Source organism: Accipiter gentilis, chromosome 6 (genome assembly GCF_929443795.1).
Source record: "Accipiter gentilis chromosome 6, bAccGen1.1, whole genome shotgun sequence".
Taxonomy (NCBI): Eukaryota; Metazoa; Chordata; class Aves; order Accipitriformes; family Accipitridae; genus Astur; species Astur gentilis.
In genome coordinates this window covers 36,068,058-36,095,266 of record NC_064885.1, presented here as the reverse complement: position 1 = coordinate 36,095,266, position 27,209 = coordinate 36,068,058, and the positions used below count along the sequence as shown (strand labels likewise).

Genomic DNA, 27,209 nt, shown 5'->3' with positions numbered 1-27,209 from the left:
GCGGCGGCGGGCCAGCAGGAGGCGGCGGTGACGGTGGGAAGGGCCCCGCCAGCGACGCGGCGGTTGCCCGGTACCGGCGGGGCGAGCCGGGGCTGCGTAAGTGACCGGGGGCGGGTAGGGCCGCGGGCCACCCGTTGCCCCTGCGGCCTGACCCCTCGTCCTGTCCGGGAGCGCCGCGCCGGGCCTCGCTCACCTCGGGTCCTCGCCGTTCCCTCAGCGGCGGGCGGGCGGGCGGCCGCGGCACCTTCCCCTCCTGGCGGCGGGGGCCTGCCGGGGCGGCTGAGGGGAGCCGTGAGCCTGTCCTCGCTGGGCCGAGTGGATAGCGCTGACCTCCAAGCGGTGGAGAGGGCGTGAGGCGCGTTTTGTGAGGGGAAAGTCTGGTGTTTCGAGGACAGACCGCACCAAATCGGTATAAACCTGTCCTCTGGCTTCGTGAGCTGCGGTCGGCGGGTGCCGTGAGGGGAGGAGAGAAGAGTTTTGTCAGGGGAAGAAACCCAGCGGAAACTGAGCTTACTAGTATTCGTTGGGGTTTAGGGTTTTGGTTTGAGTTTTTTTGTGGGTTTTGTTCGTGTTTTTTTTTTAATTACTGGGTGAGAAGCATATGGCTTTTCATGTAGATGAGCATACCGAGCATTTTTGTCACTTTTACGTAACTTTTGTTGCAGTTGCATAATGGCAGAAGCTACCGTCTCTCCGCTGAAACACTTTGTGCTGGCTAAAAAGACAATCACTGCCATCTTTGACCAGCTGCTGGACTATGTCTCTGAAGGAGCAACTTTTGTGGAAGGTTAGCTTTCATCTTAAACACAAGGGCCTTGTCCGCTGCTTTGAATATGTTTTAGAGCAGCGCCCTGTACATTATATATATCAGTGTGTTGTTTGCATAAACATACGCCTTCAGAAACAGTCACGTTTTTCATTAGGTGTTGACTTTTTCAACTTAGGCTAGCAGGAATGCCTAGCATAGTTCCTTATATGAAAAGCTGATTGCATTGCTTGGCCTGGTAGCCTAGCTCCTTTCCATGATGGTGAAGCCTTAACCACTCCGACATTTATAGTCCTGTTGCGGTTTCCTTTGTATCGAAGAGAGGACAAACAGGTTCTTCCGTTATTCAGTGGGAAAGTAGATCAACATGACATAATGCGAAGAACCACTGGTTACACCCTTAGACATTTTAGCATTTAGTGGACGCGTGTGTGTCACCACATGGAGTTGGTTGCTCATCACCCCTGTGAGCTCTGCAGGGAGAAGACAGTCCAGCCTAGTTGATGTATCCATGAGAGGTCCCAGCTTTCTTTTCTGAAGGAGGCAGGTGTCGCAAAAAGCAGGGCGCGTCAGCGCAGCAGGCTGTGGTCACGGGGTCATTGAATCCAGCAGTTAGATGGTTGATTAATCTGAAGCGATTTATGTCACGATTTCACAAGTGCTTGTGGTAGAGCTGTCAAATGACAAGGGCTAATATCAGTGTCTGTAGTGTGGTTTCGTTTGATTTGTTTTATTATCACTGCATAATTAAAACTTACACAGATTTTTGTTGGTATGTGAAGTACTGATAATCTGTATCCTGTATGCAGGAGCACATACGCTGTACGTGATTGCTTTTATGTTACTCTTTTTCTATGTGTAGCAACATACAGGAACCCAGAGCTTGAACGTGTAGCAACAGAAGATGAACTGGAAAAAATACAGGCATATAAAAATAAATTAGCAGTCATCGGTGAGGTGCTTTCACGGAGACATATGAAAGTGGCGTTTTTTGGCAGGTAATGAACAGAATTACCAGAACCTAATTTGATGTTTTGTTTGGTTTTTTTTCTCTTGCAGAGCTTAGTGTGCATATTTCTAATGTAGATGCACTGGAATTAGTGCTTCATCATAGAATTATTATTTGAAATATAATGCATAAAACCATGTTCACACCTATCTAATTGATGTTGAGTGTTTCTTTGATGCCATCTTGCTTTGTGACTGTAGATTAATTACATATGTCTTGTTACATGTCTTTCACTGATAAACTTTGTAAAATAACTATCCTGTATAGATCCATTATTTGATTTAGGAAGGTCTGAGTTTGTCATCATCTTCTCCAGAATGGCTTTTCTTTTTTCAACGTGGTGGCTTTGTTTATTTAATAGCTTTGTTTTACCAGACTATTACTGTTAAGAACTTCTGTTTGTGTTTGATCACAAGTACTGAAAAACTAAACTTTGAGCTGTTCATGTTTCTGTATATAAGCAGCTGAAGAAAAATAGACAGAGGTGGTTACCTTGTTGGCTGTATCATTAGTCCGATAGATCTGTCTGATGATTATAAGGGATAACAGCAACAGTGTACTGTACAGCTTACAGATCAATCTACAGAATGAAACTATGAATTTCTGCTTTCCTGAAACACTAATTAGGAAAAGATCTAAGTCACAGTCCTTAGTGGTATTACCGCAGACCAAGTGTCAAACCTTTTGCATGTTTAGATAATATTTCCAAAGTTATGGGTGATTTAAATTCACTTCTGTTCTTAAAAAAAAAAAAAAGTATTTTCAGTATTAGAAAATTTTTAATGTTGGTCAGCTTGGGATGGTCTCAACTATTTTTTTTTTTTTCTTTTTGCGGCAGGAAGAAAGGGAGTTAAAAAGAAAGGTATTTGTTGGCACCTGAAACGTGTTACTACATGAGTAGTATTCTAAAGAGATGCTGTCAGGTCTACAGACCCAAAGCACTGAGGTTGTGTGCGTCCCTGCCTGTATGTGTTGCGTTTTGCATTTCAGTCTCATCTTAGTGGAAATGTCTTAAGTTTTCAGTGTGAAATTTTGATTGGGTCTTAGCACTTCCAATAACTGTCTGCATTCCAAACATTGTGCCATTCTGTTCCTATAAAATTTGGAGGGTGTAGAAAGATTATGAAAATCTGCCTTACCAAATGTGAAGTCAGATATAAAATAGTGAAGTCCTTCTAAAAGACTATGGTTCCAGTACTTTCAAATGCTTTTATGTGCCTGGTCAGTCTGGGGCCTGTTAGTCCACTTTGCTTCAGAAAAATTGATTTTTCTCTGCTTAAATTTAAGCATGTGGTTACTTTTTTTTTCTGGAGTATGAATCTTCATATTTTAGTTCTAAAAGTTCTGTAATAGTATTGGAAAAAATGTGTACAACAGTGTTCTTAACCTTTATTTTCCTAAAATTAGTTCAGCTTTTTAAAGAAAAACAGTAAAAGATCAGGGATAAAGAAATTAGTTATATCTCAGCCTTGATATTTCACAAAGTTAAAAGTTGAATACATTTACAAGTGTGTTATAGAAGTTGATTTTGCAAAAGGCAGAAGTTCAGAGCAGGAAAAAGAACTTAACTCTCTCTCTGACACTGAATAAATTTGTAAACTGTTGTACAGTGAGCACTGAACTTTTTCTAGAAGAAGTAGCTGAAAAATGAGTTAATAGTGTATGTAACTTCATACTGTTGTGTAATAGTTAAACCCAAAATATTTATGGGTGAAGGGTAGAGGGTTATGCGAAGTAGGACATTGCTGATAACTTGAAGTTCTTGCAGAATCTTGATTTGGTGACCAATTCCTTTTAATCAACAGGGTTTTGGTTAATTTAGCTACCTCTTCCTCCTGAAATAAAGACAAGATTAAGTTCTGTTATCAGAGACAGCATTTGCTTTATAAGGATTACTCACAAGAAATAAATTTGAGGTTGTCTTACTCTAGGTATCTTCATTCAGTTAAGATTATCATCCATTAAATTGTTCTGAGTTGTCATTGCTGGCTGTAGTGAGAATTCCCAGACAGCAATGCTATGAAACGTGTCCGAAGGCAGTAGTACAACAGTGCTCCTTTTGTGCATGTTCATCTCATGCCTAGAAGACTCCATCAGAAGCAGCAGTTCCTTTCTGACTGGTAAAAATCAGATATTTCTCTAAAGACAGGTTAAGTTCCTCAGGTGGTAATTTCACAGACATTTTAAGGAGTCACCTTGATTGCTACCATAAAGGGTAGTCCTTCCTGCGCTGTTATGCAGTGTTCTCCTCATGTCCTCCTCCAGCATCCCTGGAATTCCTTTAGCTTTGCTGTGAGCAGGAACGTGGAATTGTCTAATCAGAACATAATTCTGCCCAAAATGTTACATATATTTTCAACCTGTTCTTTTCTACAGGAATGCTAGGGCTGGCATAAGGAAGAGGGCAGGCTGCCCCCTTATGTGGGACAGTGTGTTGTGATTTAGCAATTGCTCTAAGTTGATCTAAGGCATCTTTTTATGCTAGATGCTTTTTCTGGTGTAGCAAAGTTGAGTTAATACCTTTTACAAATTCCTTACACACACTGTAGTATACCAGATAAAGCATACTTAGCAGTCCAGGTTGGGCTTGTTGAACCAGTATGTGTTATGCAAATAAAACTTGGTTTCCTTGGTTGGATAGGTAATGTTGATACCAAGAAATATTTTTGGACTTGCTATTCAGATGAACTTTTCCTGCACTGCCTATTCTTTTCTGGCAAGCTATGCTGTACTGGCTTGAAGCTCTATCACCTGAAACAGCTTGTGGTATGTGGGTCTGATGCAATTAAATGGGAGTGCATTCAGTTTGAGACAAAGGTGTGTGTTTAATGCTGCTGTACTGTGCTCAAAGTGCTTTTATTTTCTATCCCTCTAGAACAAGCAGTGGGAAAAGTTCGGTCATTAATGCAATGCTGTGGGATAAGGTACTTCCTAGTGGGATTGGCCATACAACAAACTGCTTCCTCAGTGTGGAAGGGACAGATGGTGACAAGGCTTATCTTATGACAGAAGGATCAGATGAAAAGAAGAGTGTCAAGGTACTTTTTTTTAATGATTAATGCTACTTTTCACAGTAACTATTTTCTCAAAAGATTTTTAACAATGATGTCAAGGCTAACAAAAGCATAAGGTTAACTATTCTGCATTTTTAAGTTCTTATTTAGGAGGGAACAACAAACTAAAATGGTTTACTTTGCAATTTTTCTTGGCTATTTCAGAGAAACAACTAATGTGTGTCTCGTAGCATAGCATATGTTGAGTGATTTATTTTTATAGGACTGAGAGTAAGTTCTGTTACTTGTTAAGGATTTGGAACGTGCCTCTCATTTGGCATTATAGTGCTTAGCTGATTTAACTGCTCACATTGATATGTTAAACCTCTGAGGCAAATTCATGACGACGCTCAGTATCACGCACTCTACCCCTGCTCAATATCACACACTCTAACCCCATGGGGAATGCCGCTTTGTGGCTCCAGAGAAACTCCTGTCTGAGCTTCAAGGTGCTACTTGTTCTTTAGGTGTTGTTGAGTCTGAGAGCTTAAAAAAACAAAGTAAAAAAAAAATCAAAAATATTCACCAGAAGAAAGTATGAACACTGTTACCCTGTTCAAGATAGATCCTGTCCAGGTTTGCTTGAGAAGCGAATTAGACTGGTTTACAGGCTTGTTTGTGGTGCATATTCATATTTGTCTTCTCTTTATGCTCTTTATAGACAGTCAATCAGCTTGCTCATGCACTTCACATGGATAAAGATTTGAAAGCTGGCTGTCTCGTCCATGTCTTTTGGCCCAAGTCAAAGTGTGCCCTGCTGAGAGATGATTTGGTTTTAGTGGACAGGTATGTATTCTGTTTTAGTAAATGTTTTCTTAAATAAATTAGCCATTACAATGTTTAGAAGAAAGACTGGTTTACTGATTGATGGTGTTTTGGTTGTTAGGTTGCAAAATTATTGAAAGGCTTTTTTTTTTTTTTTTTGAGAGTACAGAGTTTGTTTTTTTTTGTGTATACTGCTGCCTGTCATGACCCCACTGATTTTGGCCTTGTAACAGTTGGAACAGACAGTGTCTTGTGATTGAGCTGCATAGGGGGCTAGGTTTTGGCTGAGGATGCTTCTACCTTTAAAAAAAAACAGTATGGAAGTGTGAATAGGGTTGTTGCAGCAGCAACCTCTTGCCCATCTCCTGTCTTTAAATACTTCAGACTGATCATGTGAAGTGTAAGCAATCTGGACTTCATTTTTAAAAGCTTCTGATAAGAGTACATATCAAAGTAATGGGTGACCTCAAAATGTAACTGTGACTATGTCAGCTGTGTATGCCTATGTGTTGGGCTAGCATTTTCTATGGTTTGTGTATTTAAAGAATTCTGGAAGCTGTAGCTTTGTTTATGTCAGATGTTCATATTCCTGGCCACTGAGGTATGACCTGGTAATGTTTTTTCAAACTGTTAGGTGATCTATACCTAATGTGTGAATCAATATATATTTGAATTTAAGAGTATTTACTCAAGTATGAGTGAATTTGTAAGTATGATTTCTTCATATCCAGCAAAATAACACCCAGAGTATATTCTGATAAATTGTATTGCTTTTTGTTGCATCTCTAATCTTGCACTTTTGAAATCACTGGGAGTTTGTCGTTATTTTCTTGGGTGCAAACTTAGGTCCTGTATTAGTCATACAGAAAGCCAGCCCAGCTGGCACAGGTTGGTTTGATGCACTGCTGGACTTCTAAGCATATGCAGTTGTGCTGTCTCCCTGGAGACACGTGCATAGTACAAGTATGCTGGAAGCCTGGAAGGGATCCTTGCATAGATACGATATAAGGCATGATTTGATCTGCACAGTCTTGATTGCTAAAGGTGAATTGTAAAGGGAAAGGAAAACAGCTTGGATTCTGAGAGAACAGGTGCTTGGAAGGAGAAAATAATCTTTTTACTGTTAAATAGAGAATATTTGAACGAGCAATAATTGGCGTGTTGCAAACATGACCTAATGCTCGTATTCCACTTATTTTTTTAAAACTGGACAGCACTATAGTTTTAACTTAATTTTAGTTTCTTATTAAATCTATGCACTGCTTGCATAGCATGTCACTTTAAAGTAGGCCTTTATTAATGGATAAAATATTTTATGAACAAGTGTCCTTTTTGATTAAAATCTAAAACTTGGGATACAGAGAGGGGGACCATTCTGTGAGACTGCCTGGATTTCATTAGAAATTGCATTTTGGAATGAATAGATGGTCCAGTGAGCGAGTAACTGATTGTCATGGTTTAAGCCCGTTGCAGCTGCTTGCTGAGAATAAAAAAAAAAAAAAAGGTGAAACTCATGGGTTGAGATAAGAATGGTTTAATAACTAAAGTAAAAAAAAAAACCCAAAACAACTAACAATAATAATAACAATAATAATAAAACATAATAATTGTAATGAAAAGGAATCTAATTAAAAGAAATAAAACCCAAGAAGAGATAAATCATGCACAGTGCAGTTGCTCACCACCTGCTGACCAATGCCTGAGCAGTGATCCACCCCTCCTGGCCCACTCTCTCCAGTTTATATACTGAGCATGATGTTCTATGGTATGGAATATCCCTTTGGCTAGTTCGGGTCCGCTCTCCTGACTATGCTCCCTCCCAGCTTCTTGTACACCTCCTCGCTGGCAAAGCATGGGAAACTGAAAAATCCTTAACTTGCGGTAAGTGCTACTTAGCAACAACTAAAACATCAGTGCACTATCAACATTATTCTTATGCTAAATCCAAATCACAGTGTACCAGCTGCTAAGAAGAAAATTAACTCTATCCTATCTGAAACCAGGACACTGATAAATGCTAAATGGTAATTGGCTTTTGCTATGTTTTCCTTAAGCTTGTGGTAGGCATCAGCCTGAAGATGTAAAGCTTTGTGTCTTCTTACAATGCCCTTAGGCAGTCCCACTTTATTTTTATCAGTTTATAAAAATCAAATACTCCTTTGCTGTGTAAATATGAGTTTGTGTTTTTTATTCTCAACAGCCCGGGCACAGATGTCACTACAGAACTAGACAGCTGGATTGACAAGTTCTGCTTAGATGCTGACGTATTTGTCTTGGTTGCCAATTCCGAATCAACTCTCATGAACACGGTATGACGTGCAATGATTTTACGTTACTTCATTTAAATATTCAGCAGTTCTGTAACTGAAGTGGCTTGTCTTAGACCTTTACTGAAGCTCTCATGAATCATTGCACTTAGATCTTGTGAATAGGATTTGGGGGTGGGAGGCAAGAAATAATGTATATCCTTCACTAGAGAAAGGAGAACCAAGCTTCTTACCAGCTTTACTTACTCTGACTTGAGCATCACGTTTATCCTTTCTAGCTCAGTTTCTTTTTTGATAAATGGGTGATGTAGTGCTTGTCTTGCTTTACAGTTTGTTGATATTTGTCAGCTGAAGACACTTGTATGATCAAAGAAATAAATTACAGATTTTTTCTTATCCAGAAGTTTAGTAAAATACACAAATTAGGTAAAAGAAGTTGAACTTCTATCTTGTTCCTCTTGTGTTCTTGTCTCAGAAGAGGGTGAATTCCCTTGACAGGCCTTGTGTTGTGGACAAGCGCTACAGGTTCCCCTCACTGGACTGTGTTTCTTCTGAAGACGTTGGCAATAAGCATTCATGTTGCATGGTTCTGTGCAACATGGAGAGCTGAAGATGTTTTAACACCTTTATTCTATAAAGCCTTTTTAAGAGAGAGAAGACTTCTGTATACCTTGCAGCCTAAATATTGTATGACTTGTAGAAGGAGAGCATGCAAGGGGGCCAGAAGAACTGTTGTGGTACTCAAAATACAAGACCAAAGATTTGCTTTAGTTTTGTAATGATGTCCAGTTTTCACTAAACTAAGTATTGTGAATGTAAACAATATCAATATAAGGTTTCTAATTTATTGGAAGTGTGACTGCCAGAACATAGCATAATGCTACTGAGAAATGTCTTGAAGACTTCTATTAAGCCTACTGCAGACAAATAAAATGCTCTGATTTTTTCTGAGTGCAGGTCTGACATGCAGTGTCTGAGCTTTCTAATTATTGAGGCAATTTTTAGTACAACAAAGGACTGAATGTACAAAGACAGTATTTCCTTGCATTCTAGCAAATTAGAATAGTTTGGTAGAAATCTGAGAACATGAAATGTGTTTAAAAACATTATGTTCCATCTTCTGAGCCGAATCCACAAAAACTCAAATACAAAAGAGGTGTGATTTAAAAGGGACAAAAAGAAAATTCTGACAACATCTGAGGCAAAGAGGATTTAGCACAGTTGTGGCTTTATCGTCTCCATTGTCTCGCGTGAGGGATGCTTTTTGGCTTTTAGTATGGAGGGAGTCTAGAAGCTGTTTACATTATGTCCATACCATAGTTTTGGGTTTGGGGCTTTTTTAATCAAAAACAAAAACAAACAAAAAAAAAGGATGAAAAAAAGGTTGGGTTTCAGAACATCTCATTACTACATAGAAACACAGAAACCATAGAGACTTGTGTGCCAGATTTCAGTTTGGTGTAATAAAGTAGCAGAGAAAAGCCCAAATTTGATTTGGTGTTCTCATGTACTGAGGAAAATGAACCATTAAAAACAATCTGACCAAGATAATAAACATGCAGGAAAGACGAATAGGCTGTATGTCTACTGGAAGATTCTGTTAATTTTGTGTTTGTCTGATTCCAAGCACTCAGTCACAGAAGTGCTACTCTGGTTTTTGATGGGATTTTTGGCTAGTCTTTGTTCCTTGTCAGGCATGGCTGAAAACTGCTAAATAGAAATAGGTTAGTCTTGCAATTTGTTTCAAGCGTTAAAGTCTTGCCGAGGTTTTTTGGTTGCCATGCCCATAAATCCTCACTTAACATTGAGCACCTTGTTTTTACTAGGATCTGGAAGTCACCAGTGTCCAGGGTGTATATTGGAGGGAAAGGAAGTAGATCTTAGTTGTGATTGAGGCTTTGGCTCAGTAAACAGGTCTTTTTCTCCCTTTTGATTTTTTCAGCTTGGTAGACACAAGTGAAGTTGCCTTTAACAATTATGTAACTGCTCTAAAGCATTTGTATTTTGCTTTGCATTGTGGCAAACAGTAATTTTTTTTATCTATACAAGTTTATTGTTCAGGTAAAGCGTATGATAACTATGTTCTCATCCTCCTTAGACATTATTTTTACCTCTTACCATAACAGGTTTGAGAATAGTTGGCAGCTGCTACACAACCACAGATTTTTTGCATGAACGTGATTTTTCTAGTATTCCTTCATAAATTCTCTTCAGACAAAGTTCTTACTTCTGCAACAGTAATCTTGTTTGCTCATTCTTAACTCCCTGGCTGATGGAGACTAACATATCTCCAGTGTTGTGTTCAGAGTATGTAGTGGTGTCCTGCTGCAGACTCAAAAAGCTTATGGCAGCACAGAGGTCCTTTCTGTTTCAGCTGTGCTGAGTGGGGATTCACTTCATCACGACTTACCCATTATGACTATGAAAACAGCAATGATGGGTGGTAGGTATGGGCAAGGGACCTAAATACATTTTTCAGGTACATGCATGTCTTATTTTTAAAATTAAAACATTCAGCAATGACTTTTTTCCTGTCGCTCAAGCCGTACATCCTCATATAGGAAATGTAACTTGTCTGTAGTTCAAGGTGACATTGTCTAGTTGAAGAATACAGTCAGAGGATGTTTTTCTGCATATAGCAACCAGATTTGGCAGGGTGAACAGGAGCATCTTGGTAGTTGAAATAAGGAAGACTTCACAGTTTCAGCCAGGTGTCTTATTTAAAAAATGAAATGAGCAGATGCAGTCATGTCTTGTGTGTTCTTTTTCCCTTCCTCTCTTCCCCAGCAATATTCTGAGTGTCACAAAATTGCACACAAATTTAATAGGGGGCTAGAAGTATCAAAGGAAATGAAATTTTGTGATAATAAAGTGAAGGAAGGAGAAAAAAAGTTAGTGAATGATGTGATAGATTTATAGAAGAATAGACTTTATTTTCCAGTGTTTTCTAAACTATTTGTCTTGGAATTCTTCTTAATTTGTATTTGTACCTATTTTTAGAGAAGCTTGCAGTATCTTTGACTTTTAGCATTGGCATCGGTTTTAAGACTTTTGATGACTTTTGAACTATCATAAGCCTTTTTTGTGTTGGATATCTGTGGGGGTTTAATGCTAATGAATTCTTTTTAATAAACTTTTAAAAAGCTGGATTAACTAAAGAATCTCTTACAGAAGAATGCATGACTCTGGTTTGGATGTCTGGGGAGTTTTCTGTTTGTGCTTTAATTCTTAGGAAAAACATTTTTTCCATAAAGTGAACGAACGACTTTCCAAGCCAAACATCTTCATCTTGAATAATAGGTGGGATGCCTCCGCATCAGAACCAGAATATATGGAAGATGTGAGTGACTTGATGGCTCTTATTTGGGTTGATATTTTTTTTTAAATACATACATGTGAAGAAAAGGCCTCCACGTGCATAAAAGTATGCTAAATTACCTAGGGAATACAGTTATGAAAACACCAGCTTTGCCTTATTAATAAAAGGGTAAGTTATTTGGTCAGAAAATGGAAATAACTTACTCCTTGTTCAGAGCAAAAAGCAACCTGCAATTCAAACTACAATATGTGCAGGCAGGTAATACAATGGGAGGCTTGTTTAGAACCTTTTTCCTCCACAGTTAAGCTTGTTTTAAATCTTCTTTGTATTACCTTTTATTTCTGTAATGGTAATGCAGCCTGAGTACAGATTATATATGTATACACGGATAGAGTAGCTGGTAAAGTACAATGTTAGATGGCTCTTCAGATCTTTCCAACGGCAACTAGCCTGCAGTGATACTTATTTCCCTGTATACGTGGAATGAAGTGGTTACCCCAATAACTGACTGAGGTCTCTGACTTGCATAAATACAGACAGTTGTAGAAGAAAGTATTGTTGTTTCTAGGGCTGTTAAAATGGTTAAAAGCAGCTGCTGCATCAGTAGGATTAGGAGACATCTGCTATCTAAGGGGTTGTTCAGCATCTGTTTCTGACTCTGAAGTTCTCATTTTATGATGGCTCAATTTTTGCATTTTTCTCATGAGCTTTTTACCTTTTCCTTAGGTCCGTCGGCAGCACATGGAGCGCTGTCTGACTTTTCTAGTTGATGAGCTCAAAGTTATTGATCCTGTAGAAGCAAGGAATCGCATCTTTTTTGTTTCAGCAAAAGAAGTTCTGAGTGCCAGGAGACAGAAGGCCCAAGGAATGCCAGAGGGTGGTGTGTAGGAACTCTTGCTTTTCCTCAAATACAGAAAAAAAATCATAAAACCTGATAAACAAAAATATTTAAGATACAGTCACTGCTGTGAGGTGTTGCTCTCTCCATTATGGTCCATTATGTTTCACAGGTGGAGCACTTGCAGAAGGATTTCAAACAAGATTCCAGGAATTTCAACATTTTGAGCAGATATTTGAGGTACTTATGATGGGCTTTTTAGACTGCCTGTTTTTTTAATGCAGTGGTAGCCTTTGCTTATGCTTAGCTTAATTTTACTGAACATTACCCATGTTAGCAGGTGGAGGAGTGTAAGGTATTCAAACCACCTGACAGCTTTGCCTTATCTATGGGTTCTGTTCATCTCTTCTCACCTTAAGTAGCAGGTAGTTGTTGGAAGGAAGTATTCAGTGGGGGAAGGGACCAAAACTCTTAGCTCGTGTTTTGAGATCTCAGTACCAATCTAGTCTATATAAAAAGACATGATGCTTTTAGAGAGGTGTGTATCACAACCATGAGCTGGTGAAATGTTTGCTGTATAGTAAGCCTTATTTTGTTCTGGAGTTGTAGCTTTGTGATTAATCATTGTAATTCAGGACACAAATAGTAAGAAATTCTGTTTCACCAATGTAAATCTAAATATTTACTTGCATTTTTAAAGCCAGAGTTTTGAAATTATCACCATTATCTACCTCTTAGTTCTGATACTCTGAACATTAACACTCTTTTTGCATCCTTGTTGCTGTACAGAATCCATCCTTCAACCTCAGTTTAGCTGTATTTATAGTTGGGAGTTCACAGTTTCTTCAGAAGTAGGACTGGCTAGACAGTCGAGTGATTTCTTTGTGATAGGATCCATTTGTCTTGCTGAATTTGATAACTCTAATTAAAGCCATTCCTGGATATCTTAAGGAGGCATCTTGAGTATGCTTCCATGTTTCTGTGTGGTATGTATCAGCATATCTCATGCAACATGAGCCCGAACGGTATGACTAGTTTGTGTACAGCGAATGCTCAAGGTGGCTCTTGCATGCCTGAACCAGTAATTTGTTCAGTAGATTCTGAAAAATCAAACTGCCTCTGAAAAGTATTTCTTCTCGCATTACAACAAACCCATTTGACCTTGGCAAAACTGCGTTACTTGATGATGTGTGTATATCAAAAAGGTGTTAAAATAACAGCTTGATTCAGTCTTGCATAAGCAAGAAGATGTCAGAGTGAAGTTTAATCTTTATCCACACTCCCTTATGATAGATGACTGAATTTTTGAAATGATTGGTTCAGAATACCAGCAGGGCCTGAGTCCATGAGGCATGACATTTCTTGCTTGTGTTACTAGCTGTAGCGAAACGTGGTTTTGTTTGTAATTTTTGTCCTAAGAGTTATAGTAAGAAACTTCCAAACAGCAAGAAAAAAAGTGGAAATTAAGCTTCTAAATCAGTTACTGTTCTTTAACATATTTTGCCATGTGCTGTACCCAAAGCTTTTTTGACAAAATCTCTTAAAATTACAGTTAAGCACTCAGCACTTAGGGTATTTCAAGATTAAGATGGGTGTACAACTTATTAAATGATGTGATGCTATGAGTGCTCAGCACGTTTGTAAATGGGATGTCACAGTGTCAAATTTGCCACCAAAACGAGAAGCATCCATCACAAGGTCACAACCATGACAAGATTCTTAGGCAGAGGCTGGGACAAAAAACAGTTCTGTGACAGCACTGTATGGCCTTAAACAACTTTTTTATTCTTTCACATTATCTGTTTCATTTGTTGCACACCTTCCAACTCCCAACAGTGAGAGTGGATTCTGTAATGTTTTTCCCTGCTCAGCCATGTTTCATCCTGAAATCATAATGAATGGTTTTGAACAGGAGTGTGATCACATCACTTAGAGCATGACAACATGTGCTAAATTAAGATTGCCAAAGCAATTTAAATTTTGAGTGTCTGATGTTGCAGCCTCTTTCACATTCAGGTTTTGTGGGCAATTTCCTAAGTTCTAATGGCATTTTATTTGCTTTTAAAGCAAGGCTGATACTTCAGTGGTTCACCAGGTCGGAAATCTTCAGACCTAATACTCGAATTACTATCAGTTGAGCTGATAAAGTAGCTGACATCAGCATACTATTGTCGTCAGTTATGTTTACCAGCACTAGTCTATACCAGCTCATATATTGATGAAGAGTATCGTACATCAGGTACAATTTTCTGTGTTTAGTCTGGGAATGAAATCCTACTTGATACAATGCTTTATGCACTGCTAGACCAAATTCAGATGCTGTTTAGGCATGACTACAGCCTAAGCACTTCCAGCTAAAGTGCTTTGCATTTGCTCTGTTTCCTGACAGAGGAGCTGCAAGTCCCAAGGTGCTTGGATTACACTCCGGGCTGTGAAAAGGAAGGGAATGTGAGCACAGATGCTTCTGTCTGTCCTCATCAAACTGACTCCTTCCCTGCCTCAGTCTCTGTCTTGCCTTTAGCGCCTTGTCCCTCTTCAGGTGCCTTGCTCAGACTTTCCAAACATCTCTCGTGCTCTTTTGTCCAGTTCATGTCTCTAAGCTATCTCGTCAACTAATTTATAAACCCATCCACATGTTCCATGTTCCCACTGGCTATATCTGCTGGTTTTGCTCCTCCTGGATTCTCTCACCCTGCTTTTGTCTTCACTAAAATTGGACAGCTTCTTCCTCTCTTCCATGTGGGCTGAGAAGAGGAACTGTTATTTCTCCAGCACTTCCACATTCCTGATTTTAATATCAGTTCCCTGATGAGAAAGCCTGTTCATTCCAGGACTGGTATGAACTCAGTATAGCTAGAATTTAAAAAAAAAATAATCTGGAAACAACCCGTCATTGCTAGTTTGTTGTGATATGGGAAAAATTTGGACCACTTTTGAAAGGTTTGTAACTATGTTTATGTAGACCTTTGTGTGAAGGCAAAAGGCGTTCCAAAAATAGATACAACATGTTTCTTCTGCAAAGCACAGGGTGGTTTAAGTTGCTAAAAGAAAAAGCAGTCCAGGAATTACTAGAAACACTTCTAAGCAGTGGTGAAATTAAGGTTTTAGAGATTCATGTAGTAACTTTAAAGATGTTACTATGTATGTCAGCTGTATTGCAACAAAGGAAAAAAGCTACACAGTATTAAAAGAAAGAGTTGAATTAGTGGATCAAGTCGAATTTTTGTGTTGTGGGATAAGAGAAAGTAGTCTATTGTGTGTGTATCTTCTGAAATTTTACAATGAGATACATGGAAATGCCTAATCGAAGCGTTAAAGAAGGGCATGCACAGTGCCCTGTGTGCAGTAGTCCTTGGAGGATATTCTACATAAACCCAAACCCAGCTATGTGTCTGATTATAGTGTTTCCCAAATTTCTTCAGAAAACTGGTAACAGAAATGGTGTGGGGAGGAGTGGAGGAGGGAGGCAGGGTGGAATAGTAATTTTCTGGCTGTAAATTGGAGTGAATAACAGAGCCTGAATTAGTACACTACTGCAGAGTCCTTCCCTAACAGTGCACGGGAATGTAATAAGCTGTGCACTTAAAAACTGTCTTGCTATATTGGAAGTGGGCTGGAAGGTAACTGGTTTTAGTTATGCTGTTGAAACATACCTTTTCTCTTTGTTTTGATAAATACTTGTTTACAGACTAACAGCAAAACAGCTGCTGTCCCACTCTTATCTTTCCCAGTCATTTAACTAACCTTTGTGTTTCTCCTAGTGCTCTAACTTGGATTTTCTGATTATGTTGTGAGTGACTGTCATCCTTTTATCTACCGCATACTAATGTTGGGAAGAGTCTTTCCTCTGTGTCTAGCTCTTACAATGTGCTGATATTTATGAAACTCTGGCCTTTCATTGCTGATTTCTAGATCTGCTTCATCGAGGAACAGGGAATATATTTTACCCATTTTGTTTATTTTGTTTTGACTATTATTTTTAGATAGCTGAAATTTGTTATTACAGTGTATGCTAAGGTCACAGGCAAGTCTTTTAAAAGCAACCTAAACCTGTTTGTGCTGTGAAAGGTGCACCCATAGATTGAGAACAATTTGAAAAACCCATAGATCTGGTATAAGGAAACTAGCTGCTTGCTTGATTCCCCTCAAACACAGAAGATGTTGCTACTTTGTGGTGACTTAGTGCAGGTTGAATTTTGACAGCATTTAATTGGCTACATAAGTCAGGATGTGCAGTTGCTTGGAAAAAAGTCAAAAGTCTTAATTTATGGCTTATTACAATTGATTTGCTTTTGCCCAAATTGAACACTTGTATATCTCTTCAATCAGTCTTCTGTAGTTTCTGAATCGCTGTACAACATTAAGATTGAAGATTGATTAGAAATGGTATCTTTAGAGCATTCTATAGTTGTTCGTTTAACACTTCAATAATCTACAAATAAGCTAATATTTTAAGGACTACTTAACTTTTTTTTTTTTATCCTGTGAGATAATCCTTGTTTCTTATTCCTAATTGTATATTTTGTTCTGGGTGGTCAGTATTGACATAAGCATGTCAAATTTTATTGACAGAACTGCTTCTTGAAACTGAGAATATGTATTGCGACAACGAAAACTGAAGCCAGGCAATATTACCAGCATTCATAGTAGACATTTATAATTCCGAAGAGATAGTTTGGAAAATTTTCTGAAGAGCTAGATTTATCTTACATATTCATCTGAGTTTTCTTTTTTCTTTACACTATTAATTTATTTTAAAAGCATAAAAACCTATGCACATTACTGTGAATGAATATGAAGGTACAGATTTGCTGCTATAGACTCATTTGACATTTCAGTTCTGTTGTCTTTTAATTTCTATATACTTTTCTCCCTTTTTTATTTCCTATTGGTTTAAGTTCACGGTAAAATTAGCAGCGTGTGCTTTCTGACAGTGAAATTCCTAAATGTGTTGGCATGGAATTGCAGTAATGTGTTGTGGCTTGGGCCCCTCGCAGGAGTGTATCTCGCAGTCAGCTGTGAAAACCAAGTTTGAACAGCACACTATCAGAGCTAAACAGATAATAGATACTGTGAAAAACATTATGGACGCCATAAACGTAGCAGCAGCAGAGAAAAGGTAGGTTGATTGGAGGGCTGGTTGGCTTTGGTTTATCCAGATCCTCTGAGGAGCCATTTCTGTGCTGGTGATTTTCTTGGGCCATTAAGGACTTTAAAATTCACTTTTCTCACTTGGTAAGAAATAGAGAACCTCTCTGGTGTGTCAGTCTTACTACTATTCACTTGCACCACTCAGTCTTGTCCTTGGTCTGTGACTTCTGTGTAGGGATCTTGGTTTACTTTGTTATTCTTCGTTACTGACTTACAGTTATGAAGGCAGTCTGTGGGTTTTGAAATCTATTTTTCAAAAATATGTGAAATTCTAAGTTTTTCTAGCTGTATCCAGCATTTCAGAGGTGATGGGCCTGCTTTACCTAAGTTTTTTGTTAATGGTAAAACTGAGAAAATAAATGGGAAGCTGTAGATACTTTAATTTGCAAGTGCTTAGAATACTGTAAGGGATGAGAAGAGCCCAAGCTAACAGAAGCTTGACCTCTGGTCCTTTTCAGATTGTTTCCTTAAATATCTTTATTCTCTCTTTGCTCATGTAATCCTTTTAGTGCTAATGATAGCAGCTCATTTACTGTCTGCTAGTTTCATATATTCTTTGAGGTTTGCGTATGCATGGGGTTTTTTCCCTCACTTTTGTTGCTACCTCTTGTCTCTTGTACACAGTGAACTTGCTGTCGTGTTTAATCCTTTCCATCCATCTCCTTTCTGTGTCTGTTAATAGTGTGTCTTTATGTTTCAACAGACTCCACTGTGCCTGTCAAACACACTCGTCTTCCTGAATATATCAGCTTTTACAAACTGTGTTTACATACTAACTTGTCTCACGTTGTCAGATCCTATGAAAACATGCTGTGAAATGTTTGAAAATATTCTGATACTCTACTTCTTTCTGTCAATCAAGCTGCAAAAACCTGTGTAGTGACCCCTCTTAATCTGAATTGCTGTTTGAAGTTTCTGCTGGCCCTTCAAGATATAACTGCTTTAGATTTTAAGCAATTTTTACTTAAATGTAGGTCAAGGACTTCTGAAGAGAGTTGTTTGTGACAAGGTTAGTTTCTGCCACCTCCCCTTTGCTTTGCAGGGTCATCAGACCTGTTAAGGAATAGTTGAGTGGTGCTGGTGAGCAGCAGTAGGACGGTTTGATCAGGTTTATCCTTTTTTGAATTTTTAAATCGGGATAGACTAAGTATTAAAGGCCCCTGACTCCCCTCACCTTTTTTAGCTGTAATTATGTGCAGTGGTAACAATTCTAACTCCAAATGCTGTTTTTGTAAATATATCAAGACCCAGTAATCTGAGTTACTTTTGATCAGTGTAGCCTTTAGATGTGCCTGTAAATTTAATACCTATGTTGCAGTCATTCTGAAGCAGTGTCTCTGCTTTGCTTTGTTCAGCTGCTGTCACTTTGGATTCTTTTTGGCTGCTCAGTAAACTATCAGGTGGTCCTTGCCTGATTATGGGGCTTGTTTCGTTACTGGGAGAATACCTGCTGTTGATGGTGATTTCCTTTCTGCTTTGTTAAGAGTCCATTCGATGGAAGAGCGAGAAGATCAGAAGGATAGACTGGACTTCGTTCGAAACCAGCTGAACATTTTGACAGAAGATACTAAGGAAAAAATCAAACGTGTTACTGAGGAAGTAGAAAATAAAGTAAGTAATGGTAGTGGGAAAAACCTCCCTGATGCCAGTGTTCTCTCTTGTGTAAGGCAGCTCCTTTAGGTGCCCACCCATCTTATGAAGTATGTTTGAAAAGTCTAGTACGTTCCTTTTCCAATATGAAAACAAAAAAAAAAAAGAAAAAAAGAAAGAAAACCTTCAAAATAGCAATCCTTCCTGACTATCGGGTAATTAACGGTTACAATAAATGACTCAATGCAGTGGTCTGTTTTCACTTTGGCTGAAAAAGGTAGGAGAAACATTTTATCTATTTGTCACATTCTTCCAGGTCTCCTCTGCCATGACTGATGAGATTTGCCGACTTTCAGTTTTAGTTGATGAATTTTATTCAGATTTTCACCCTTCTCCTCAAGTATTGAAGCTCTATAAGACAGTAAGTTTTCTTGCATGGTTTGAAGCCAGGCTCTTGGTCTTTCCTTTAATTTCTACTTCTGTATTTTCATAATTTGCGTAGCATTTTATGTGACACTTTGTTTAAGCATTGCAGGATTTTTACTTCCTGACATATGCATATCTCTGCCTACCTAAAACTGGAAACAGTTAAAAATATTTTCTGCTTTGTTTTGGGGAAGAAATTAATTCTTTTTTTCAACAGTCTTTTTACTGGAGTGGTTACTGAAACTGACATCCTGATTTGTGGTCTTCACTTCTAGTGAATAAAGACCTTACATAAACAATTTTCACTACTTCTAAAATGAAATAGATCCAAAAATAAAACGAACTTGCAAATACTGAACACTTTATATTTTTTTATTTTTTTTAAGGAAAAAAGGCAGTTTTTATTAAACTTCTATAAATTCCTCCTCAAACTTAGTATTTTAAAGGAGCTTACACCTGTAAGTTTGACTTTTATGCTCAGACTTTGCTGCTAATGAATGACTGCTGTAACTCCCACCTGTTTCAGCCTTGTTGATCAGCTGGGAGCACTGCATTTTCAGGGCAGTCTATGCTGTCCTGGCTCTGCAAAATGTCCGGAGCAGACTTCCATGGGAGTTGATGGGATTGGTTTATCTTTGTGCAGAGCAGTGAAATTGGCTCCCATCAAATGATGACAGTACAGGCGTTGCAGGGCAGTGTGGTAGTGGTATGCTTTTCAGTGCCACGGTTTATCGAAAAGACAGATTTTTCCGTATGCCTTTTAATGATTACAGTCCTAGAGAAATCTTTCCTGTGTTCCTTTAGGTTTTCAGTCACTGTGTGCAATTTAAGGCATGGTATTTGCATGGTAACGTACTTTTCTTCCCACTGTAAATAACAATGCTTAGTGTTTAACATATTTATGCTCTGTATAAATGTAATTGATTAGTTAAATACAAATTGATGAGCATCTATTCTTTATGAAACTTCAGGAACTGAACAAACATATAGAAGATGGTTTGGGAAAGAACCTGGCTGATCGATGTTCCAGTGAAGTCAATCAGTCAATGCATCAGTCACAGCAGGAGATGATTGGTAAGATGAGGAAGGAGGAGTGTTAAGACCTTTTGTTTGGAGGAAGACAATTTAAGAAAACTTGCTTTTAAAGAATTTGTTTTCTGATGGTGATTTTACATTAACATTATAAAATGATAAAGGAAAAGCCATCCTAGATCAAAACTGAGTGTCTGTTCAGCTTAGTAGCCTGTCTCTGATATTAAACAGTAACAGATGCTTGGGGAGAAGCATAATGAACCAGGGTAAATATAGTGATCCATCCCCAGTTTAGGGACTGCTGAGCCAAGGTACTGCATCTGGATTAATGGCTTAAGCAAGTAGTAATAGACCTGTCCTCTGGGAACTTGTCTAATCCTTTTATAAACCCATTTAAACTTTTGGCTTCCACAACAGATATATGAAATACACTAATTGTTAGATAAAGTTTCTGCAGTATGATCCTCTTCCTAGGTCCCTCCAAATTCTGAGTGCAAAACAGGATAGTTTCACAAAGTATTTGTGCATTCCATTTTTTCTTTTTCTTTTTTAATAAGTAGTAACTTTATTGCATATCCATATCTCTCTTCTGATCTGTTTCTGGTAATAAAAGATTCAGAGCTAGATCGTGGAATTACGTGAAGCCTTCTGTCACCTTATGCAATAATGTTGCCTTTTCTGTAGGGCACCACAGAACTGCTGGATAAACCAACTTTTTCTTAGTCCATCCTTATCTTTTGACTATTGATATAGAGGTCTTTCAGTTAATTTGACCATTTTTTCCAGTGGTGCTTTCTCTATGAGCTGATTTTGTGTGACTTTTCTTTTATCAGAGTGATAAATTGCCTTCCCTGCTATGATTAATACTGCTGAAATGCCCACTGATTTTACAAATAAATAAAAAAATTGGCGAGTTCAGATTCTTGTAGTTCACAAAGCTGCTCAGCAGTGCAAGGGTGGTACTTGTGAATATGCTGTAAAGCTTTTAATGTTAACTCATCTTTACTATTCTGTTTTATTTCTAGAAAATCTGAAACCATTGTTGCCTTCTGGTGCTCAGAATCAGCTCCACTTGCTAATTCCGTGCAGGAAGTTTGACCTCAGCTATGATCTAAACTGTCATAGCCTGTGTGCAGATTTTCAAGAGGATATCATGTTCCACTTTTCCTTGGGATGGACTTCACTTGTAAACCGTTTCTTGGGTCCTAAACAAGCTCAGAGAGTACTACTGGGACTAGCAGATCCAAACTTACAAGTGAGTGTTTCAGAGATTAGGCTGACATTTTAAGTGCCTTGTTTTACCTTGATGAGAATATATTGATTTTTACTGTGTTTGCCTCTACTATTTACATGCTTGCTGCTACTTTCCCGTAGTTCCTTTGTGTGAAGTATTTTTGGTGAGGGTTGTTTTTATTGGATTATATTCAGGGTTAGAATGGAACCAAAAACCTTTCCTAAACTTTCTACAGCGGTTACCTGAGTTTTGTTTTGCTTTGGATTGAACCCTTTGGGTAACCTTTTCATCTGGAACTTTTGGATCCTTACAGCAGAGCCAGTCCTATGTAGAACCCTTATTCTAACCCAGTCCCCTGTTGGGCAAGGAACTGTCAAAACCTCCCCTGCTTATCAGGAGCATTGTTCAGATTTCTGTGCTGAAATGTTTCCTTTAAGTAAATCAAACCCTGGATATATGAAAATAAAATAAAACCAGTTTGCTGTGTAGTTCCTTAATGCTTTTTACTCAGGCTGCCATATTCCCCTCTTCTAGATCCCTCGTCCTTTAGCTACCACCCCATCTGCTGCCAGCCTTCCTGCCGTAACTCCAGAGAACGTATCGCACGATGATTTTATGGTTCCTTTGGTAATGAGTTTAGCTTCACTGACATCACGGACCTCTATGAGCATCATCGTTGTTGGAGGAGTGGCAAGTAGTATTAGCAACATTCACTAGAAGCAATGGCAAAGATTAAACTGGTCTTTCCTGTTTGGGGTATAACGTGAAGCATGTAATGGACTTAACACAGGGCCAGATGAGTGTGTGTAGTACGCTGGATACCTGCAATCTGTAGTGAGAAAACTAGTCTAATTACTCTGAGCATAGTTGGACATATTCTCTATGCCTTATGTCTGTGTTCAGTTTCTGAATTAAAGGATGATTTGATGGTGCCTCATTCAGTTTGGACTTACTGGGAGCTTTGCTTTCTCCTTCCTTCTTCATGAAAAAGCAGCGAGGCTTCTGTAACCTGCATGTTCTCCATGCCACTGGGGTTCCGGCTCATTTGAATATAGCTGTATGGCTCTGCAATAATAATACAGAAATAATATATTTCCTTAAACTAATCTGGTGAAAGGGCCGTACAGATGAATTAAAATAAAAAAAAAATCGGTGGAATTAGGATTTATTCTGTAGGGCAGTTTCCTTAAACTAATGAAGAATCCTCTCTTTCAGATTTGGAGAACAGTAGGCTGGAAACTCATCTCCCTTTCCTTAAGTATGTATGGGTTGTTATATCTTTACGAGAGACTAACTTGGACGACTAAAGCAAAAGAGAGAGCCTTTAAACAGCAGTTTGTAAACTATGCTACTGAAAAGCTGCAGATGATCGTCAGTCTTACAAGTGCTAATTGCAGCCATCAGGTGCAACAGTAAGTATCACACTGGTGTTTCCCCTCACTAGGACAGGAAATTATGTCAGCTTGGTACTGTTGTCCTGGGAGTGGGTACTGGCGTGTGGGAAGGCAGCTTTAGTGTCCCTTGGCATTTATTATGAGGGAATTTCAAACTCTCTTGAAATTACCACCTGGAAAGGTCAATACATACGTCTGTGTGTGTGTATGTGTGAGAGTTAGTCTTAAGATGTAGACTGTCCAACACCTTACTTTGAAGATGCGGGAGTTGGTTCAGTTCTCGTGGAAGCTGAATTGGTCTGCTTTTAGGTTAGCACTGAATCAGCCCCGAGTCACTTTAATGGTGAGCATTTGTTCTGCCTCCAGGGTTGGTATGGGTGAGTTCTGTGCAGCCAGTCCTGGCTCTTCAGCACTGTGGAAGAGGAACTTAAGAGCCTTTCTGAACTGTTCCATTTTTTTTGTGTGTGTCTCTTTCCCAAATACATTTCCACCTGTCTCTGCAAAGTAATGTCTGGGTGATTGTCTCCCTCAGCCTCCCCTGTTGAAACAGTTTGTGTTGATGAAATTATTATTTCAGAAAATTAGGCCTGCTAAATGAGACCTCTAACCACCAGGGTGCAGAACACCTCTCCTGTGTAGCCCAGGGAATACTTTACTAATACCAAGTTCAGCTTCAGCAGAGGAAAGAGAATCATCCCTGTGTCCAGCAGCTGTGTGTCTCTGTGAGGACATGGAAGAGCTGGACTCAAACCAATGCTCCAGTGAGGTGAAGTAGAGAGGAGAGGAGAGGAGACATCTCCTCTCCTATGGGAGAGCCTGGTTGCTGGCCTGGGGTGGTAACTGGGTTTTTTTCCCTTTGTGTAAGAAGGAGTCTTGGAACTCAGGTGGGGAGCAGGTGACTGAGGAGGCAAGTAGGATTGGGTGCCTCAGCAAGTCTGGGGCACGCCTCATCCTGCAAAGTGCTCACGTTCCCCATGAGCAGGGCGCTTGGCGTGGCACGGGGTGCTGCAGGGGGGAGCACTTGGCTGCTCCAGCACGGGTTAGTGCTGGAGTCCCCAGCTCAGACTTGTACCTGTTGATGCTCAATGAAAAAATTGCCAGACATGATGTTGGCAGAGACTGAGGTGCATTTGGTATGTTTAAGGTTTCTTTTTTAATTTAAAAAAATAGATCGTTCTCCTGCTTTCTGCTATTCTATAATCCCTTAACAGCTGGAGACTTTGATTGCTGTGTTCTACTGCACACTGCAACACCGTGTGATTTTTTTATTTTATTTTATTTATTTTTTTTTTAATTTTTTTGTCACACAGACTTTTGTAAATCATGATTACAAACTTGTTTTCCTTTTAGGGAAATGGCCACTACCTTTGCTCGGCTCTGTCAGCAGGTGGATATTACCCAGAAAAACCTGGAAAAGGAAATTGCTAGGCTTTCCAAAGAAATAGATCAGCTGGAGAACATACAGAGCAACTCCAAGCAGCTAAGGTAAGTCTGGGTGTGACTGGCCACAGGCAAATTCAGTGAGACTGGTGCTTGCTCTTAACTTTCAAGTTGAAATGAGGTAGGCGCAAGCGCGGAAGGGCAGGCAGCAATACCTATTTTTACTTGTAACTGAACAGCTCTGGTTAAGTTAAATAAATGTATGCTTCTACCTAGGTGAATGAGCAAAGCTACAAAAATACTCATTCTTAGATTGTCTTTACCTTTGTCTCTCTTACTGTATAGGAGAGATGGCTTTCTGATGAATATTAATCTTCTGTAGGTAAATTAGGGTGGCACCTTCCCAAAGAACCCTCCCCATAGGAGAACAGGAGAGCAGCTGTACTGTGTTGAGTCATTCAGTGCAGCCTTGTTTTTCTTTTCGTTCCAGTAGTAGGTGTTTACAGAAGAGAAACTTCCAGCAGTTGGTGGTTTAGGGACTTAGGAGCACCCTCAGCCTTAGCTTCATGTTCTTTTTGCCCTGCTGTAAGCTGCCTCTTGGCCTCGGGCGTTCAAGACCCCGATCGGGTGAACGTTTAGCCCCGTGGTGCACGCCCCGTGCCGTGGTATGCCGCAGGAATGGCCTGCGTGGTGAACCCTGCTGCGTGGCCTCCTTGCAACTGCAGAACCTCTCCCAAGTTAAACGTTGAAAGGAAAGGCCAGAACCAGGGGAGTCCCGGACGGACCTGCCATAGCCTTTGGGGAAAAGGAGATGTTGGGGCAGACGGCTGGCAGCCTTCTGCTGCTGCCTGGTCAGGTCCCAGACTCGCAGCGTCCAAGGCTCTGACTAGAGCCTGTGTTTAGGTTTTCTTAGGGCTGTGGGTTTCAGGAGTAGAGGAGTAGAAATGAAGTGCTGATGTTGTTTCTGCCTTCTTTTGTGATGTTACTGCATTGAAGTAAATCCATTGCTTTTGTTTGTTTTACAGAAATAAAGCCATTCACCTTGAGAATGAATTAGATCGCTTTACAAAACATTTTCTTCAAAAGAGTAAATAAACCACTGTTGTTAACTTTCCTGCTGATCCTTTGTAGGGCAAAGTAGATATGTTACAGATAACACTTCTCCTCTGTGGAGTCACATGAAATGATTTATATTTTAAATGTTACTTTGATTACACTTGTTAATTCTTGTAAAACTTGACTCTGATGGTGAAACAAACTGAAGAGCTGGGGTACTCTGTTACATTTGGTTTGGGGTTAAAAATTATCTTTAAACACTAAGTTTCTTTGGGCACTTGACAATAAAGACCCAAATACTTCCTGGTTTTCATTAATATTTAGCAGTGGCAAGTCTCACTTCCTGGCATCCAGGAGTTTATGCAGGGAGAGAGAGCTTATCACAGTTATCAGTGTCTCCTGTTTTCAGTTGCTTGGGAATTAGCCAGGGATGGAGGATGGTGCTTTTTCATGTGTGCGTGTTTTTTTGTGTAATCCAGGGAAGTACAAACTCTAGCATGGGGAAAAGGACTCTTGATTTGTTTTGAAAGCAAGTGAACTGGTGCTGGGCAGCAGTTCCTCTTCCTCAAATGGAAGTGAAAGATGACAGTGAACTGCAAAGCCTTCACTAATGAAATGCAGTAGGCTTTAGCTTCCCGTCTGGCTACCACATTCAGTCAAGATGGCATTGATTACGTAAAAATAAACCTATTTCAACAAGCTTCTCATTTGCAGGTGGTGAAATGCTCATTTGCCCACGAGAGCAGTGCTAGAACCCACCTTCAGGTGAGCTGTGGGTGTGTGTCAGTCACCATGCCAGCATCCATCCAGGCCAAGGAGAATTTGGGGAGCAGAATGTCTTGACAGCTTTTGCAGGTTGGGTGGGGAAGCTCAGGGTGTCAGGCGTGACCTTGAGCTCCCACTGTTGGCTTCCCAGAGGGTTTGACAGTTTTCACTGGTGCAATAATCCAGAGCAGTCCCTTGGTTCTGCTGCAGACTGGGTCTCTTATAGGTGTGAGACTTAAGGCAGGTGTGTTGGAGCAGTTTACCTTTGCTCACCTCCAGCAGTGCAAAGCCTCTGCAATTATTTAACACCTACTTTTTTCTAACTCTACTTTTTAAGAATAACTTATTTTAAAAGAGAAAGCCTTTTCAGAATATTTATATATTTTTATGGAAGTGTTAACATGACTAAATGAAATACTCAACTTTAAAACTAAGAGTTAGGGATTTGCTATTTTCTGGCAAGTAAGGGCTATCTTAAAAAGAAATAGCAGTAACATCTAATGCTAGAGGCAGTTAATTATTTGAAGACAACACTGTTTTCATTGTACTGTATTTTGGTGTTTGTTTCTGACTGCTAGCACAAGCATGGCTCTCTTGGAACTTTCATTAGCAGGGTGCATGAGGAGTCTCAAGGTTTTTGAGGGAAACTGAACTGTGAAACTGAGTAACAGCCCAGCCTTCTTGTATATGAGAGTACAGATGTGTATTAATGCTCTTTTTCTGGAGCATTTTTATGGACATTGTATCAAGATAAAACTTTACATGCATGTGTTCTACAGTTATTTATTAAAAAAATACTACCCCTTTGCTCTATCAAGTTATTTGGCAGCTGCATCAAAGGTGAAAACCTACAACCACAGTGCTCTCACATGTAGCGCAAACCCTGTGTAGGACAGGACATAACCACTGAGGCTGAATTAAAAAAGCTGCTTCCTGGAGCAGACAGGCAAGCAGTGCATGCCATGCAGCAGTATTGGTCCATTCAGTGTTTTGGTTTTGGAGAAAGTAACTAATGCTACAAATTTACAAAGGAAGGATGTGAAGGTATCTGCCCCTTGTAGTGTGGAGCAGCAATTCTGATACCAAGAATGAACAAGTGCTTTAAAACCTGGGGGGTTTTTCCCAGTCCGGGAGTGGTTGGCTAACTTCCAGCTCACTTCACTG

The 27,209-nt window shown here is 39.4% G+C and overlaps 1 protein-coding gene across 4 annotated transcripts; it reads left to right on the top strand.

The window, feature by feature from the left end:
• The first annotated feature begins 11 nt into the window (after nucleotides 1-11).
• On the top strand, nucleotides 12-26,858 carry MFN1 (mitofusin 1). 4 transcript variants are annotated; one of them, XM_049803142.1, is made up of 19 exons: nucleotides 13-96; nucleotides 666-787; nucleotides 1,629-1,764; nucleotides 4,651-4,813; nucleotides 5,490-5,614; nucleotides 7,794-7,902; nucleotides 11,093-11,200; nucleotides 11,906-12,059; nucleotides 12,190-12,257; nucleotides 17,015-17,136; nucleotides 18,653-18,779; nucleotides 19,075-19,179; nucleotides 20,156-20,258; nucleotides 21,242-21,471; nucleotides 21,985-22,140; nucleotides 22,666-22,862; nucleotides 24,195-24,329; nucleotides 25,250-25,311; nucleotides 25,995-26,858. In XM_049803142.1, the coding sequence occupies exons 2-19, from the start codon at nucleotides 673-675 to the stop codon at nucleotides 26,030-26,032; spliced, it is 2,253 nt and encodes a 750-aa protein (XP_049659099.1). In that variant the 5' UTR covers nucleotides 13-96; nucleotides 666-672; the 3' UTR covers nucleotides 26,033-26,858. The 4 variants fall into 4 exon arrangements, with proteins under 4 accessions (XP_049659101.1, XP_049659102.1, XP_049659099.1 ...); XM_049803143.1 differs by lacking the exon at nucleotides 13-96 and adding an exon at nucleotides 294-409; XM_049803144.1 differs by lacking the exon at nucleotides 21,985-22,140 and having other exon boundaries at nucleotides 12-96.
• The last annotated feature ends 351 nt before the right edge of the window (nucleotides 26,859-27,209 follow it).